Source organism: Candidozyma haemuli, assembly GCF_002926055.2.
Source record: "Candidozyma haemuli strain B11899 chromosome Unknown A_2014730914, whole genome shotgun sequence".
NCBI classification, from domain to species: domain Eukaryota; kingdom Fungi; phylum Ascomycota; class Pichiomycetes; order Serinales; family Metschnikowiaceae; genus Candidozyma; species Candidozyma haemuli.
In genome coordinates this window covers 466,041-481,639 of record NW_020289906.1, presented here as the reverse complement: position 1 = coordinate 481,639, position 15,599 = coordinate 466,041, and the positions used below count along the sequence as shown (strand labels likewise).

At 45.0% G+C, this 15,599-nt stretch overlaps 7 protein-coding genes across 7 annotated transcripts; 4 read left to right on the top strand and 3 right to left on the bottom strand. All coding sequences in view use genetic code 12, as the record gives it.

Annotated features, from left to right (window-relative positions):
* Positions 1 to 135: 135 nt before the first annotated feature.
* SKI8 (SKI complex subunit WD repeat protein) lies at positions 136 to 1,299 on the bottom strand (the record flags this gene model as incomplete). The annotated part of the gene is made up of 1 exon (XM_025483961.1): positions 136 to 1,299. One exon carries the CDS (start codon positions 1,297 to 1,299, stop codon positions 136 to 138), a length of 1,164 nt encoding a protein of 387 aa, XP_025342176.1.
* A 460-nt stretch (positions 1,300 to 1,759) lies between these two features.
* CXQ85_000204 (uncharacterized protein) lies at positions 1,760 to 4,132 on the top strand (the record flags this gene model as incomplete). Its single annotated transcript, XM_025483960.1, has 1 exon — positions 1,760 to 4,132. The coding sequence occupies one exon, from the start codon at positions 1,760 to 1,762 to the stop codon at positions 4,130 to 4,132; it is 2,373 nt and encodes a 790-aa protein (XP_025342175.1).
* Positions 4,133 to 4,342: 210 nt separating this feature from the next.
* On the top strand, positions 4,343 to 4,765 carry CXQ85_000203 (uncharacterized protein; the record flags this gene model as incomplete). Its single annotated transcript, XM_025483959.1, has 1 exon — positions 4,343 to 4,765. One exon carries the CDS (start codon positions 4,343 to 4,345, stop codon positions 4,763 to 4,765), a length of 423 nt encoding a protein of 140 aa, XP_025342174.1.
* A 232-nt stretch (positions 4,766 to 4,997) lies between these two features.
* On the top strand, positions 4,998 to 7,269 carry NUP82 (linker nucleoporin; the record flags this gene model as incomplete). Its single annotated transcript, XM_025483958.1, has 2 exons — positions 4,998 to 7,205; positions 7,255 to 7,269. 2 exons carry the CDS (start codon positions 4,998 to 5,000, stop codon positions 7,267 to 7,269), a joined length of 2,223 nt encoding a protein of 740 aa, XP_025342173.1.
* A 39-nt stretch (positions 7,270 to 7,308) lies between these two features.
* On the bottom strand, positions 7,309 to 10,185 carry CXQ85_000201 (mRNA splicing protein; the record flags this gene model as incomplete). Its single annotated transcript, XM_025483957.1, has 3 exons — positions 7,309 to 7,889; positions 7,913 to 8,446; positions 9,042 to 10,185. 3 exons carry the CDS (start codon positions 10,183 to 10,185, stop codon positions 7,309 to 7,311), a joined length of 2,259 nt encoding a protein of 752 aa, XP_025342172.1.
* Positions 10,186 to 10,610: 425 nt separating this feature from the next.
* Positions 10,611 to 11,279, bottom strand: CXQ85_000200 (S-adenosylmethionine-dependent methyltransferase; the record flags this gene model as incomplete). The annotated part of the gene is made up of 1 exon (XM_025483956.1): positions 10,611 to 11,279. One exon carries the CDS (start codon positions 11,277 to 11,279, stop codon positions 10,611 to 10,613), a length of 669 nt encoding a protein of 222 aa, XP_025342171.1.
* Positions 11,280 to 11,978: 699 nt separating this feature from the next.
* On the top strand, positions 11,979 to 15,482 carry RPA135 (DNA-directed RNA polymerase I core subunit; the record flags this gene model as incomplete). The annotated part of the gene is made up of 1 exon (XM_025483955.1): positions 11,979 to 15,482. One exon carries the CDS (start codon positions 11,979 to 11,981, stop codon positions 15,480 to 15,482), a length of 3,504 nt encoding a protein of 1,167 aa, XP_025342170.1.
* Between the last annotated feature and the right edge of the window lie 117 nt (positions 15,483 to 15,599).

The window sequence follows — 15,599 nt, the reverse complement described above, 5'->3', positions numbered from 1 at the left end:
TGCGATGTAACATCGAACGCGATTGCTCCATTAGGAAACTTAACCAATCACTCTAACCAACTAGTTTCTAGTCATTAGCCAACCGGGACGAGTTCTACGAAAGAAATATCCGTACTCTATATTCAAGACTAGTATCTAGATTCCTCCAGCTTCTCTATACCAGCGAATGCCACGGTCGAAGCTCACCACACAGAGACCCTCATTAGAATCACCACCGGCACCTGCTCTAACACCTCTATCAATGAACGCTACTCCGCTGCAAACACTGCTGTCGATATCACCATCATATTCTGTATTCTCCAAGTCAGTCACATTCACTTGTAGCGTAGCTTCACGTTCACGAGTTTCGAGGTTCCATACTCTGATGCACTTGTCGAAACCACAACTTGCTAGAAGCAGACCATCTGTGTTGAAGTCGAGACCCATGATCCATCCGTCATGAGCAAATCCTCCCACAGTGGTCTTTGTGGAATGTGACAGGGTGGTCAACGAGCCAACGTTTTCACCATATTCAACATCATAAAGGGTTATCAGGCCAGCAGACTGGTTATCTCTTGCAACTGCCAAAAGCGTGCCGCCTGGCGAGAACTCAAGAACACGAGGTACCGAACTTGATCCAATGTTCTCAGCAACTTGGAGATCTGTGGAATGGAATGTGAACAAGGCCTTGAGACCATGCAAAGTGAAAACTGCCACATCACCGGATGTGTAACCAACAGCAACAAGCCCATCAGATGCCTTAGAAACACCTAAGGAGTTTGGAAAAGCTGCATTGTTGACAGTGACGTGGAGTTCGCCTAGAAGATCACTCACGGTAATCTCTATAGTACCCTCGACGTCTTTTATGTTCAACCCATAAACAGCAGCCAGGCCGTTAGCCTTAGTGGAAATAAACATATCTTGTTTTGATTTTGGATCCTTGTAGAAGCCTGGAGTCCAAAAGCTGGACTTGAAAGTGGAACCAGTGTCGAGTTCTTGGAAAGTTTCAAGGTCCTCGTTGGTATAGTAGTAGAACTTGATGGAGCCATCGAAACATGCAAATGCCAAAAGAACAACTTTCTGCGTCAGCTCAGGTGGGATATTTTCATAAGCAGCAATATGATGGATACCAAGTTCGTTGATGAACTTCTTAACAACCGAATCAGATGGATTATGGACCTCATCTTTCTTGTTGTCCCAAAAGGCAGCATATCCGTCACTGGAAACAGAGATTGTATACTTGTCGGTCATTGCGACACCCAGGATATCCAGTTCATGGGCATGGGACGCAGTCACCGTCAGAATGTATTGTTTACCCATTGCTAGCTGTTGGAAAGATGTAGGTGACAGTAGTACGCGATAGTATACTGGTGATAGTGTACGCAGGGCAAACAGATAGGCCCCCAGAAGGTCGACATTGGCCAGCTTAGATGACGTAAACGGATAAAATGGTACTTTGTGTGATCAATTTTTTTAAGTTTGTAATGTTAAGACGCTTTGAAGAACTACATGTTGGAGGTTGTAAGTGAAGGGTTGCTCACTTGCCTTGACTCCAGTATACTAAAGCGTCCTATCACCATAACAATATACGGAATTGATCTCAAAAATTTGGATTAATAGCAAGCGTCTTCGAAGCCAATATGGACATTTTATCATAAGGGAAAAAGTATGCCGTGTTTTGGTTACTAGACTGGCCCTTGCCTTGCTACAGTAATGGACTATAAAATGGCTGCGAAAAGGTTGCAAATCCTCATTACCCAACATCTTTCTTCTTCTCTGAATGTTCAAAAAGATCTTTCGGCCGCCTTCTTCGGCTGTCACTCAAGGCCAGAAGAAGGATCCCAAAAAGATATCTCTATCTGAGAAGGAAAATGAATCTTCTACTACCCAACCATCTCCTCTGAACGAGCCGCCTGAAGGAACCGTCCTGTTGAGCGACAACAAGTGTAGTGAACAACCAAAGCAGGCTGAATTACCAACCATTGACCCCTTGAACATCACCATTGAGGACCTCGATCCTTATGCTAAGCCAAATCGGATGCGTCGTTCCAAGAGCTTCTCCTTCCAGCCTTCTTCTAAGCCTGATCCAGGTTTCAAGTTACCCAGAAGTAAGTCAGTTCACTTTGCTGACCAATTGGGGAAACCAGTGAAGAGCAAGAAGCCAGCGACGCCAGATGACAAGTCTCTGGTTTACACTAACAGTTCTGGAGATGCAGAAAAGGAGAGTCCCTACCAGAGCATCCATAACCGTCTTCTGGGTATCTTTTTCAAGAGCGAGTCGCCAGAACCTAAGGAGCCTCAGTTGGAAAAAGCTGTTAAGTGTCTGAGTCATAACTTGCTTGTTTCAGGAGATGTGTCCCATGAGCCAGAACTTGGTGACGCCTATATGGATGAGAAGCCTGTTGAAGCCTTGAAGTGTGTCGAAGATGGAGAGGAGGGAGACGAGTGGGATGACTCTGACGATATTTTCGAAGACAAAGACGAGATCCCAGCTCTTGAGAAACTTTCTACATTATACCAAAAGTACTTCTCTAGTTTGCAACTTGAAGGTGATGATCTTGATAACGTCATTTCGGGTATTGACTTTGGCATCAATGACACGCTTCAGGAGACCAAGTTTTGCAAAGCCCTCCTCTCTACAGCAGAAAAGCGGGCAGATGAAGCAGAGAATGATACAAAGGATTGGAAGGAGAAGTTTACGGAAAGTAGTAACATCTACGAGAAGTTGAAGCAAGAAGCTTCTCAGAGAGAGGCTGAACTCGAAAAGAAGTTGAAGGCCGCTATGCTCGAGTCGTCTTCAAGTCTTTCTTCCTTGAATGAAAAGTTGGAGCTGTGCAAATCCGAGTTGAAACAGAAAGACAAGAAGATTGAGGAGCAGAACAATCTTCTTCAGCAGATTACAGATGAGATCAAACTACTCACGAAAGAGAACCAAAAGGCAGCCGTACGCTGTACCAATGCCTCTTATGAGAGAGATTCCTTAAAACAAAGGATCAACGAAATAGAGTCCTCCGTTACCCAGGATATAAAGGCAAAGGATAAGGTTATCAGTGCATTGAAGCTCGAGAAGCAGGACTTCGAGAAGTTGCTTACCGCCAAGGTAGAGGAGGTGAAGTCTATCTCTAGTATCAGCAATGATCAAGAAGATAAGTTGCAGGTTTTAAAACAAAAGATCGAGGAGTTTGAAACTTCCAAGGCTGAAATGGAGTCTATCATCTGTGTCAAAGATGCAAAGATCCTGGAGCAAGAGGAACGTTCGGATGCAATTGAAAGCAGTATGATCCAATTGAAGAAAACCAATCTGAGCCTTAATGAAGATTTAGTTCAGTTCAAGAAAACCATTGACGACCTTAGGGCTGATAACATCAAGGCCATGGAGAAGAACGAGATGCTCCGTTCAGAGAGAGATGCCATTCTCATTAAGCTCGAGTCCATGCAAAGCAAAATCTCTGAAGGTACGAAAGAATTGGAAGATGCAGAGAAGAAAAATGCCGAGGCACTGGACCAGCTTAAAGCTTTATACCTTCGTGATCAGGAGCAGGCTTCTGAGTACACCGTCAAGTTAGAGCACCAAGAGGCAGCAAAGAAGGAGTTAGAGGAACTTTTAGCCCATAAAGAAGCCTTGATCAATAAGTTGCAAGAGGAGGTAAACAAAAGGAGACTGAACTTCCACAAGTGTTTTGAAGCCTACCAGATGATTAGCTGGTCTAATAAGTTTGCCATGGATTCATTGAAGAGGCACCTCAAAGAAAGCTACGAGGCAATGGCTCCATTCTTCCTCCCTGAATCCGCCTCAGATTATACCGGTCTCTACTATCAGCTTGTGCTGCTTCCAAGCTTCAACAAGGATAACCAAGCTGTTCTTACCAGGTTGACTACGGCACTCGTTGAGTCTAACCGTCAAATGGTCAAGCGTTACATTGAGACTTATGATAATCTCAACCGAGAGAAGTCGATCAGTTTGGGCCAACACAAGGAGCTTATAGAGGTGATCAGGAGCTTGAAGGGTCAAAGACGAAGGCAAAAGGAAGCAGCTCAGATGGCTCCTCCAAAGAAGCCAGAAGCGAAGGTTGAAAGCTCAACAGCGCAGCCCCTCAGGATAAAAAGCTTACCTGTGGAGAAACTGAAGGCGTTAACTGAAGCTCCTTCGTGATTCATTTGTTTGATTTATAGTTGATTTTTTGTTTATTGTCCTTTTAACCATGGTATAGTATGTCCCTGGAAAATGAGTAGTACCCAAATGGCTGCAAAAACCTGCGAAACATACCTTATGTAACTAATTCCTGCCCTGCTACACCGCCTTTTACCTGAAACTCCAATTCTACCGTCCAACCTACCAAAACCACCCCAATTCCTCCATAAGATGTCAATTATCGTCCGCTCCTTCTGCCCTAGCTCCCAAACAGGCTGGTGGGCTATCATGGGCGCCAAAGCCAACCACACATACGCCATGGCACAGCTGCTGCGAACACCATCGCCAGTAGAAGACGATTCTGAGCGAACTACAGATTCTGAGCATCGTCGAAAGAGAGATAAGCTAAAGGCAATCTTTATGTGGAGAAGGCTGGCAGTCCTGACCGAAGGATCCATGTCTGGTGAGCCAGAACAGGCTTCTGGGCCTCAGGAGACATACGGCTCTGAAGGGGATGCCACTGTCATAAGAACACCATTAAGCAATGACAAAGCTGCAATTGAAGACAAAGATGCTTGTTATAAGGTGCCCTTTAATTATGGGCCTGGGTTGAGTACTACTGAGGTCCATACATTAACTGCTCAGCGTGTATGAATACACTAGGGAGAACTGGTTGCACGGCAATACTTATAGAAATCAATAAAATAACAAGCCAGCTAGACTAGTTCCTGAAATTACCCCATTTTTATTCTTCTTACTAAATTTCCATCTTGATTATCCTAGGTTATACCGAACCAGCCTCTACTTCCTGGTCCTGTCCTGCACTTTTCTAGTACTACTTTTCAGAGCATCAGTAAACACAGTACAGATTTCACCCTGCTTCCCCATGGCATCCTTGGCAGAATCGCTAGCACAAAGCAGTGCCTTCAAGCTTCCCGTATCTGGGGCTTCCACGAGCTTGGCGGTTAAGGAAAATGAGCAATTGTTCCTTGCATCAGGCAGAACGCTTCTTGCCGTGGACTTGACTAGTGCTGCTCACTCATATAAGGTCTTTGATCTTGGACATCCTTATAATATCGAAAGCATTCATATCAACAATTCTCAAGATTTATTGGCTTTGGTATGCAAGAAGAGCATCGTCATAGTGTTTTTGAGACGAATTCCATTTGGAGACTCTGGCCAGCCCTGGAGACCACTCAAGTTCGTCTTGGGAGAGTTTGACACCAACATTGTGTCCGTTGCCTGGCACCCAGCTAGTTGTTCGAACTCAGAACTTGTCGTATTGACAGAGAATGCGTTGCAGTCTTTCGATCTAATCATATCCACAACAAAACCTACATTCCGTTCAACGCTATCGAATCTAGGCATGCGTGAAAACCCAACGTCCATTGCATTTGGGTCTCCGCTCAGTCTTTCCGGCTCATTGTCCCTTTACTTGTGTTCACCTTCTGGAGAAGTGCACTCAATTTTTCCATTCATTTACCCCAACTTCTATATTGGTGCATCCAAGAGGGCTGTTGACTTATTCGTTGCTGAAACACAGGAACTTCTAGACACTGTTGAGCAAAAGTATCCCCCAAGAGTTATAGCTGGACACCCCTCTAATAATGATTTGTTGAACCAGTTGAATTTTGGCCTTCATCTCCAGAACCAAATAGAAAGTCCCTTGATAGATTGTTCTGACCCTTTGAAAGTCGTTCGTTTGATTCCCACGTATGTTGTCCCAATAGTTACTGGATCGTTCGCTCAAGTCTCAAAAGGGTCCAAGATACTCCTGGTTGATACGAACTCTACGACCTCTTGCCTCGTGGCCTTCAACGACACCGATACACTGGTTGAACTAGCATACTTGGGCCATCTTTGCCCTCAAGTGATGTCCAGGGCGCGGGATATCCCAAGGCCAGATGCCCCTAATGATGCTGGTTTGAAGAAACGTGGTAGAGAGAAGCATGAGTACTCGAGACCCAAGAAAGGCTTCGGTTTTGTCGTAGATGACGACGACGATGAAGAATCTGTCGAAGAAAACCAAATCGCCACACAGAATAATGAGTATTCAAAACTGTGGGAAATTTATGAGCTCAAGATTAAATGTATGGAGTTCATCCATCTGCATCAGAAACTCACTACCTTGTCCTGCGAGAAGTACAAGAAGTCCTCCCTGGGACCTTTAATGATTGGCTCATACCCACACGGTCGGATATTGCTCGGTATCAATAAGAAGATCCAAATGGTAGACTGTCTGCATTGGTTCGAAGAGTTTCAGGATAACTTCCCTCTTGGGTTCACAGAGTTTTACACCACGAAAACTAATTTCGCTATTGAGAAGCCTATTGCTGCATTTGCTCTTTTTGATAATGCTGATGATCCAACACCTTACGTCTTTATCAGATCTAACAGCGGTGAGACTGTCCTTGTTGGCCCCCGTGTCGAGGGAAAGCCTTCGTCAAACGATAAGCCTGATCCATCAAAAGCAATCAGCACAAAACTTTTGCATGAAACTGGGTTGTCAGGAGCAGATTTGCGGAGCATGTTGCGCCAGAGCCCTAGTGCCACATTCAGTTTTACCTCAAAAACAAGGAATACGGAAGATCTCGTTGCTTTGACAAAGATCACCAATCTGATCCGCTCGCATTCCCATCAACTCTCGAAGTTCATAATAGCACTCAATAGCAAGATTGAGGTGCAACAAAAACGCAATTTGCTAAATGGCAATCTTGTTCACGGTGGACAGAAGCTAGAAGAGTTTAACGAACGTTCTTCGATGTATAAAGAGCGCATAGATAAGCTTTTCGAGCGTCAAAAGGGACTTTTGAAGCGCGGAGATGATATTGAGAAAGACATCCTTAATAGATTTGAGAGTTCCAAGAAATCGACGTCTCTCCCACTTTCTCAAGCAGAGCGTTCCTGGATGCGTGAGTTAAACGACTTGAGAGAGACAGTTGTGAGCACAAAGGAAGGTGAGTCATTACAAGAAAGAGTGCAGAACTTGTCTTATTTGCTAGAATCTTTCAAAGGAGCACAGCAAGCTGCTGATGAATCGAATGACTTAAGCGATGACATGAAGAAATTACTGTTGAATAACAGTTTGGTGAATGTGCTTCACCATATGCTGAGACAAGGCGGTTTAATTGAAGCTGCAAAAGAAAGGCTACAACTAGATGCTGACAGTGTTGATGCTTTAGTTGGAGTGTAAATGTTTAAAATGTACGACTAGACAGTGAACTTACTGTGTAAAAGTTCAATACAGAGTTGGCACAATACTGATTCAGCCAATTCTCGATATTGCCATAAGCAACGCTCTCCGTAACGAAAAATCCGATATGCGTGCCATCAATATCTATGGCTATATTCTCAGGATGGCGGGTCGTAAGTTGAGCCTTTTCACACCATCTGAGAATCTCGTCTGTCAAGACCTCATGGTCACCGAATTGAATGAGGAGATCGCCGTTTTTTATGGGCGGAATGTTCTCCCAATCAACCTTATCGGAATTGCGTTCAATATTCACTACCGCAGAGTCATGAAGGTAATCATTACCACCGATGTAAGCATTGCCAAAGTAGCTCGTCATGTCATAGTTGAAGAAATCGTAGTTGTTGAATTTCTTGAAACTGCCGCTGTACTCTTGTTTTGAGATGTTGAGGTAAGGCGAAATGCCAATGGAGGCAACTGGCCAGACAACCTCGCTAGTCTCACTCTTCTTGTGAAGATAACTGAGAAGGTTGAGAACAAGATTACCGCCAGCAGAATCTCCCATAATGGCAATGTTCGTGTATCCATCTTCCACCAATTTTCATAAAGACTGATAGCCTCGTTATATTGGCGAGGATAAGTGTAACCCATGGCGGTCAAGGAGTAGTCCGCCACGAGTATAGAAAGGTCCTCTCCGTATCTCAACTTATATCCATCATACAAGTTGGCCATGCCTTGGGCCTGGTTGTCCAGCATTTGAATAGCAAAGCAACCACCATGGAAGTAAAGCACGATAGGTGAAGACCTTGAGGTGATGTTCTTGGTGATCCAGCGACTCTCGCAAGCAAACTCGTCCTTGTCAGTGTACTTCTCATTAAAGCCTGGTAATCTGCCAAGCGACTTGGACATGTAGCCCAAAAGCCTGGACACCGGTATGCAAGTAAGCCTTACATCCTGGATTCGGAGCGACCTTCCCATGTGTTGGCATAAACCATTGTGCAACGTTTTGATCAAAGACTTCTTAGCAGTTGCATTGGTGAAGACTGTGCCCACAGTGTAAAACTGCAAGGTTAAGTAGAGCATCTTCACCGGCAAGGTCACCAATTTGAAAAGAAGTGAAATTGATGGAGCCATGGTGTGTGATTCTGTATGGAAATCCTATCAATTGGTTCTAGCAAAGTAGTAGTTGGAAGAATGTTGAAAGAACTGAACATAATCTTCGCAGTTGGGGACCTGAAATACCCCTAGGCTGCGCGCATATACCAAATCTGGGGAAACATGGAATGTAGGCACCGTCGCAGTAGAAGAGTGTACTGAAGTGATTTCAATTGGTAGTGGTTTGTTAGTATCACTGAGTTGAGCAGTTTGGAATTATATTAATTATATGGAGATAACTTTTGGTGTGTGTTACTATGTCAATTCCTCCACTCACGCCGCATGTAAATGGCTGCGAAACACATGCACTATGGTATGCAATAGGGGCCCAATGAGAATTACAGGCTTGGAGGAGGTGGTGGAGGGGAGGTTGGTTTGCTCCGTTGTTAGATGACGTAGGTGGTGGTGGAGGTGGTGTTGCCTTTGAAGCTGGTGGTGGTGGTGGCGCAGGAGGTCCTTGTGCTGTTTGACCGGTAGGTGGTGGAGGTGCTGGTGAATGAGATGGTGGTGGTGGAGGCTTCGATAATCCAGGTGGTGGAGGTGGTTGTTGAACGGTTGAAGGAGGGGGTGGAGGGGGTTGCAAACCTGGTGGTGGTTGAGGTGTTGCTGGTGCTCCTGCTGGAGGACGAGCTTGCACGCTTTGACCACCAATGTAAGAATCTGTGTCTGGTCTGTGACGCTTCCAAGGCGGTATATCGTCATCATTGACTCTTTTCTCGGGTCTAGGGCTGTACGGCTTGGGACTATAAGAGTCAGTTTCTGGACGAGGCGATTCACGACTATGACCATTAACCGTAGTACCATTGGAAGGCTTGTAGCTGTTGTCACCAGAGTATCTGTCATTAAAGTCTCCGTTTCGAAGCTTACAGTCTCGGGAATAATGACCCACTTGTCCACAAACACGACATACCACCAGCGTTATGTCTTTCACTGGTGCTCTTCTCTGGTTTAGCACCTCTGGAGGCACGTAAGGCTTTGTCTCTCGAAGAGTACCATTAAGAACAGCCAACTCACGGAGCTGATCTCTCTTCAAGTCATTCTGTCCAGCTGGCGACAGAATAGCTTTATCCATGACTTCGTTGGCTAACTTGATAGCCTTTTGGATCTTGGCTCCTTTATCCGCCAGGATCAACACATGCAAATCATCCTCTGCTGGGGCACCGCCTCGAGCATCAGTTATACTTTTACCATCCTTGATGGAACCCTTTCCTCTGATAGCTAATTTTGCGCCACTCTTCTCTTCAAGCTGGCGAAGAGTATTACCTCTAGGACCGATTAAAAGTCCCACGAAGTTGATATCTGGATAATCCTTCACAGGTATATAAAGCTTTTCGCTGGTCTTTTCAGGACGACGGTAGTCGACTGGAGGATCGTAGTTTTTGATCGTAGTGGCTGCCACTTCAACAAGAGTATCTCTTTCCTTCTCAATCTGCTCTCTGATGCGTCTCTCTCTAGTATTCGTCCTGTTACCATTCAGATCGTACTGTGGTGGCGGAGATGGATCCCTCTTAAAGTTACTGATCTTTGTCAGCGGAAGTGACTCAATGAATGTGCTTCCACCACGTCCTCCTCGACGTAAATAGTGCAGAATCTCTTCAACCCTAAAGTACCTTTGGTAGGCATCGATTTGTTCTTGCGTGAGATGGCCGGTGATGATGGTATCTAGCTTTTCATTGCCAAAAAGCACAGATCGGCTTTTCGTGCCGCCCCACTTTGTTGGACGAGACATTTGGTGTTGATGGTTGTATGAGATGATAGTGTGCTTTGGTTACTGTGAGATGTATGTATAGTGATTTTCCGCGATGCCCCACCCCTCGATATGGGCCATGGATATGATGAACAGCATCTGGACAGATACATTTGTATTTTTATTTTTTATTTGCTGCTAGAAAAGATTCCTCTTTGATTATATTGAAGCCTAGCTTGACTTACTTGGGCATTTTCACTTGGCAATCACGCTGTGGTGGGCTGTTAAGAACTGATGCTTTGGCTGCGAAATCGTCTTTCCAGTCCCTACAATAGTACCACTTTGTCTTTACATTCAGTAAGCAAGTCACTCTTATTAACTTGGCCTCTGGCTTTTTTCTACCCTCTACAACCTCATTTTATATCTTTGGTCTTGCTCTATAATATCCTGCTAGGCCCCTCCGCCCATTATATACTTCCTTGACTGTCCTTGCGAAACAGAAGAACGCTGAGCACCTCCCATCCGGCTTTTCTGTGTATGACTGTCTCAACTGTCCAACCACGACTTTCCATGACCTTCGCCACTTCGTCTGGTTTATTTCTAGCACAGAATAAAATGTACGCTACACCGTTGGGTGTCAAGTATTCGTCTAGCCTGTCTAGAAGCTGCCATGTTACCACCATACCATCACTTCCTCCAAGAAGTGCCAAGTCGAGCCACGTATAATCTTCATCTGTTTTGGGGACTTCTGGCACTTCCTCTGCGGGAACGTAAGGCGGGTTGAATACTAAAATGTCGATGGAGTTCTTCCGTATACCTTCTGCTAGGCTCATCTGTAGAACAGATACAACCCCTGCTTTCGGCACTTCTGGCTCGTTTTTCTTAATTGTAGATAATACAGTCGAGCAAGCAGTTGGATTCAAGTCTGTGGCAAGGAAAAGGGCTTTAGGAAAGACATGCATTTTAAGGAACGCTGTCACCACTCCAGAACCTGATCCTATCTCACATACAACTGGGTTCTTGTAGGTCTGTTGTAGCTGCTCAAGGGATTGTTCAAAACAGTCTAGGAGTAGGAACGAGTCCTCTGATGGTTCATAAACTCTGTCATCTGCTGCAACTTCTGGAGTCGGTAGCATTGGGGATGCTGCCTAGCTTCTATAGGCTAGACTGAAAAACTATCTTCCCCAGATTCATCGCAGCTCGCACCCATACACCTGGGGTTCATCAGAACGGTAAAGCCATGGTATAAGAGGAATAATGACGATGGGGGATTGAATATGGCTATTCTTGATCTTGTTCTGGATTCATGTTTTCCCATAATGTATACTAGAAATACAAAATGAAGCTAGCGTAGCTTCATAGCCTACGCGTATGTTTTCGCAGCCAGTACTAGACTACCCAATGAACCCCAACAAGAACTTCACTTCTACTTTCAATCTGATCTGTACTTTCAAAAGCATAACCCTCAGCACATTCTTCAAACAAATTGATCTTTAATTGTTTACACTGTTTACTTTTCAGGAGGACGGGATGTTCGGCTTGCTGCACCTCCACCTCATCGCGGACCAATGTCACCAACGATCTCCACTACACGCCTACATTTACAGATTTTGAAAACTACTATCACATCTAAACCTTTTCAACTTATCTTCATCCATCTAGTACTTCCCAATGAGAGCTTCTGGGGGTGCTTTCTGTGCTTACGTGATTGCGCACGTGCATCGTGTCATGTGCCGATATGCAGCCTGAGTGTGGACTGCACTGGCATCGCTCCATCTCATCAGAGAAAAAAAAAGTCCTGCCATTATCAATCTTCAATTCTTAGATCTCCAAAAATGGGTGCCCAGTTTAGGACCCTAGAACGTGAACAAAGGTTTAAGAATCCTCCAAAGGATAAATCCGCATTCCCTCTCCTAGCAGAGGCGGTGGCTCCTCACATTGGTTCCTTCAATGCCCTCACTGAGGGCCCTGGTGGAGGTCTTCTCAATATGGGAGTGAAGGACATTGGCACCAAGACAATCTTTGATTCTTCTGATGAGCTCAGACTTGGTAACAAGCTTCAAATCAGAGTGGAATCCGTTCAGTTGGCCAAGCCAGTGGTTCCTCCAACCGATAAGCTTTCTGTCAACCGTAAGACACACCCATCGGAGTGTAGAGAGAGAATGACCACATACAGAGGCAAGTTGATGTTGAAGGTGACCTGGTCTGTGAACGAGGGTCCAGAAGTGTCTGAGATCCGTGACGCAGGTCAAGTTCCTATTATGGTCAGCTCCAACAGATGTCACTTGGAGAAGTTGTCTCCTAACGAGTTGGTCGCTGCCAAAGAAGAGAGTGATGAGTTGGGAGGTTACTTCATTGTCAACGGTATTGAAAAGTTGATTCGTATGTTGATTGTTCAGAGAAGAAACCACCCTATGGCTCTTATCCGTCCTTCTTTCGGTAACAGAGGTAACTCATACACCAAGTTTGGTTGTCAGATCAGATGTGTTCGTCCTGACCAGACCTCCCAGACCAACGTTTTGCATTATTTGAAAGACGGTAACGTCACTTTCCGTTTTTCGTGGCGTAAGAACGAGTACTTGGTTCCAGTCGTCATGATTTTGAAGGCCTTGATGGAGACCAACGATAGAGAGATCTTCGATGGTATCGTTGCTTCTGACACTTCCAACTCTTTCTTGACCGATCGTCTTGAACTTTTGCTTAGGTCTTACAAGTCCTACAACCTCCACTCCCAAAAGGAGACTTTGGCATTCTTGGGTGACAAGTTCCGTGTTGTCTTTGACGCTCCTCCTGATGTTTCTGATATCGAGGTTGGTAAAGAACTTCTTAAGAAGATTGTTCTTGTTCACTTGCCAAACAATGCCGACAAGTACCGTATGCTTCTTTTCATGATCCGTAAGTTATACACCCTTGTGGCTGGTGACTGTTCGCCTGACAATCCAGATGCTACTCAGCACCAGGAAGTGTTATTGGGTGGTTTCCTTTACGGTATGATCATCAAAGAAAAGATCGAAGAGTATTTGCAAAACATCAAGGTTCAAATCTCTTCCGATATTAACAGAGGCAACAGAGTCAACTTCAGTGACAGAAAGTACATGTCTCGTGTGTTCATGAGAGTTAACGAAAACGTTGGTCAGAAGTTGCAATATTTCCTCTCCACCGGTAACCTTGTATCCCAATCCGGTTTGGATTTGCAGCAAGTCTCTGGTTACACAGTTGTCGCTGAAAAGATTAACTTCCACAGATTCATCTCCCATTTCAGAATGGTTCATAGAGGTTCTTTCTTCGCCGAATTGAAGACAACCACAGTCAGAAAGTTGTTACCAGAATCTTGGGGTTTCTTGTGCCCAGTCCATACTCCGGATGGTTCTCCATGTGGTTTGTTGAACCATTTGGCTCACAAGTGTAAGATTTCCACTGAAGATTCTGACGTTTCTCAAGTGCCTAGCGCATTGGCCAAGTTGGGTGTTTCTCCAGCACATACTTTCGCTGCTGGTCCTGGCTTGTGCTGTGTCCAATTGGACGGTAGAATCGTTGGTTGGACTAGTCACGACCAAGGTAGGCTTGTGGCTGATGCCTTGAGATATTGGAAGATTGAAGGCGGCCATGGCTTGCCTCTTGACTTGGAAGTTGGTTACGTTCCACCATCCTCCAAGGGTCAATACCCAGGTTTGTACCTTTTTGGTGGCCGTTCCAGAATGATGAGACCAACTAAGTACTTGCCTCTCGAGAAAGAGGATATCCTTGGCCCATTCGAGCAAGTCTACATGAACATCGCTGTGACTCCACAAGAGATCGAGCCAAAGATCCATTCTCATGTTGAATGGGCTCCTACAAACATCTTGTCCATTTTGGCCAACTTGACTCCATTTTCCGATTTCAATCAGTCTCCAAGAAATATGTACCAGTGTCAGATGGGTAAGCAAACTATGGGTACCCCAGGTACCGCATTGGTTCACAGATCTGACAACAAGCTTTACAGACTCCAGACTGGTCAAACTCCTATTGTTAAGGCCAACTTGTACGACGAATATGGTATGGACAACTTCCCTAACGGTATGAACGCTGTCGTCGCTGTCATCTCTTACACTGGTTACGATATGGATGACGCTATGATCATCAACAAGTCAGCAGATGAGAGAGGTTTTGGTTACGGTACTGTTTACAAGGTGGAGAAGGTTGATCTTTCCATGTCACGTAGGAGAGGTGATCCTATCATTCAGCATTTGGGTTTCGGAGAAGATGACTACCCTGAAGCCTGGAAAGAGAAGTTGGACGAGGATGGATTGCCAATCATTGGTGTTCATGTTGAAGAAGGTGACCCAATCTGTGCTTACTTCGATGACACCATTGGTAAGACTAAGGTTAAGACTTACCACTCCAGTGAGCCAGCATACATCGAAGAAGTGAAGCTTCTTGCTGACGAGAATGGAGACTCGGAGTGCCAGCTGCTTACCATTAAGTACAGAGTTACCAGAGCACCATTGATCGGTGACAAGTTCTCCTCGAGACACGGACAGAAGGGTGTTTGCTCGAGAAAGTGGCCCCAGGTGGACATGCCTTTCTCTGAAACCGGTATTCAGCCAGATGTCATCATTAACCCGCATGCTTTCCCATCTCGTATGACCATTGGTATGTTCGTTGAATCGCTTGCCGGTAAGGCCGGTGCTATGCATGGTATCTCTCAGGACTCCACCCCATGGACTTTCAGTGAGAGTGATACCCCAGCCGATTTTTTCGGTGAACAGTTAAAGAAAGCCGGTTACAACTACCATGGTAACGAGCCAATGTATTCCGGTGTCACTGGTGAAGAACTTCGTTGCGACATCTACATTGGTGTCGTCTACTACCAAAGATTGAGACATATGGTTAACGATAAGTTCCAGGTAAGATCTACTGGTCCTGTCAACTCCTTGACAATGCAGCCTGTGAAGGGTCGTAAGAGAAATGGTGGTATTCGTGTCGGTGAGATGGAGAGAGATGCTTTGATTGGTCACGGTACTTCCTACTTGCTTCAGGACAGATTATTGAACTGTTCCGATTACACACAAACGCCTATCTGTCGCTCATGTGGTCTGATGCTAAATACCCAGATGTCTGTGCCACGTATTGGAACATTCTCTACGATAAGATGTCGTGGATGCGCTGAAAAGTTCGACTCGTACGCCAAGAAGGGTGTTCAAGTCAGTGACGCTGACATTTGGGAAGACGGTCTGGGAGTCAAGTTTGTCGGTGGTGACAACACCACTACCGTTGCTATTCCTTTCGTTTTGAAATATTTGGATTCGGAGTTGGCTGCCATGGGTATCAAGATGAGGTACAATGTTGCACCTCAGTAAATTGCATAGTAATTCACATTTGTGGAAATAGATATTAGATTAATGAAGAACGGAGTTGTAGATATGTGTTATAACTTTACAAGGTGATAGCTAAAAATGCAAAACGTCGTAATACGT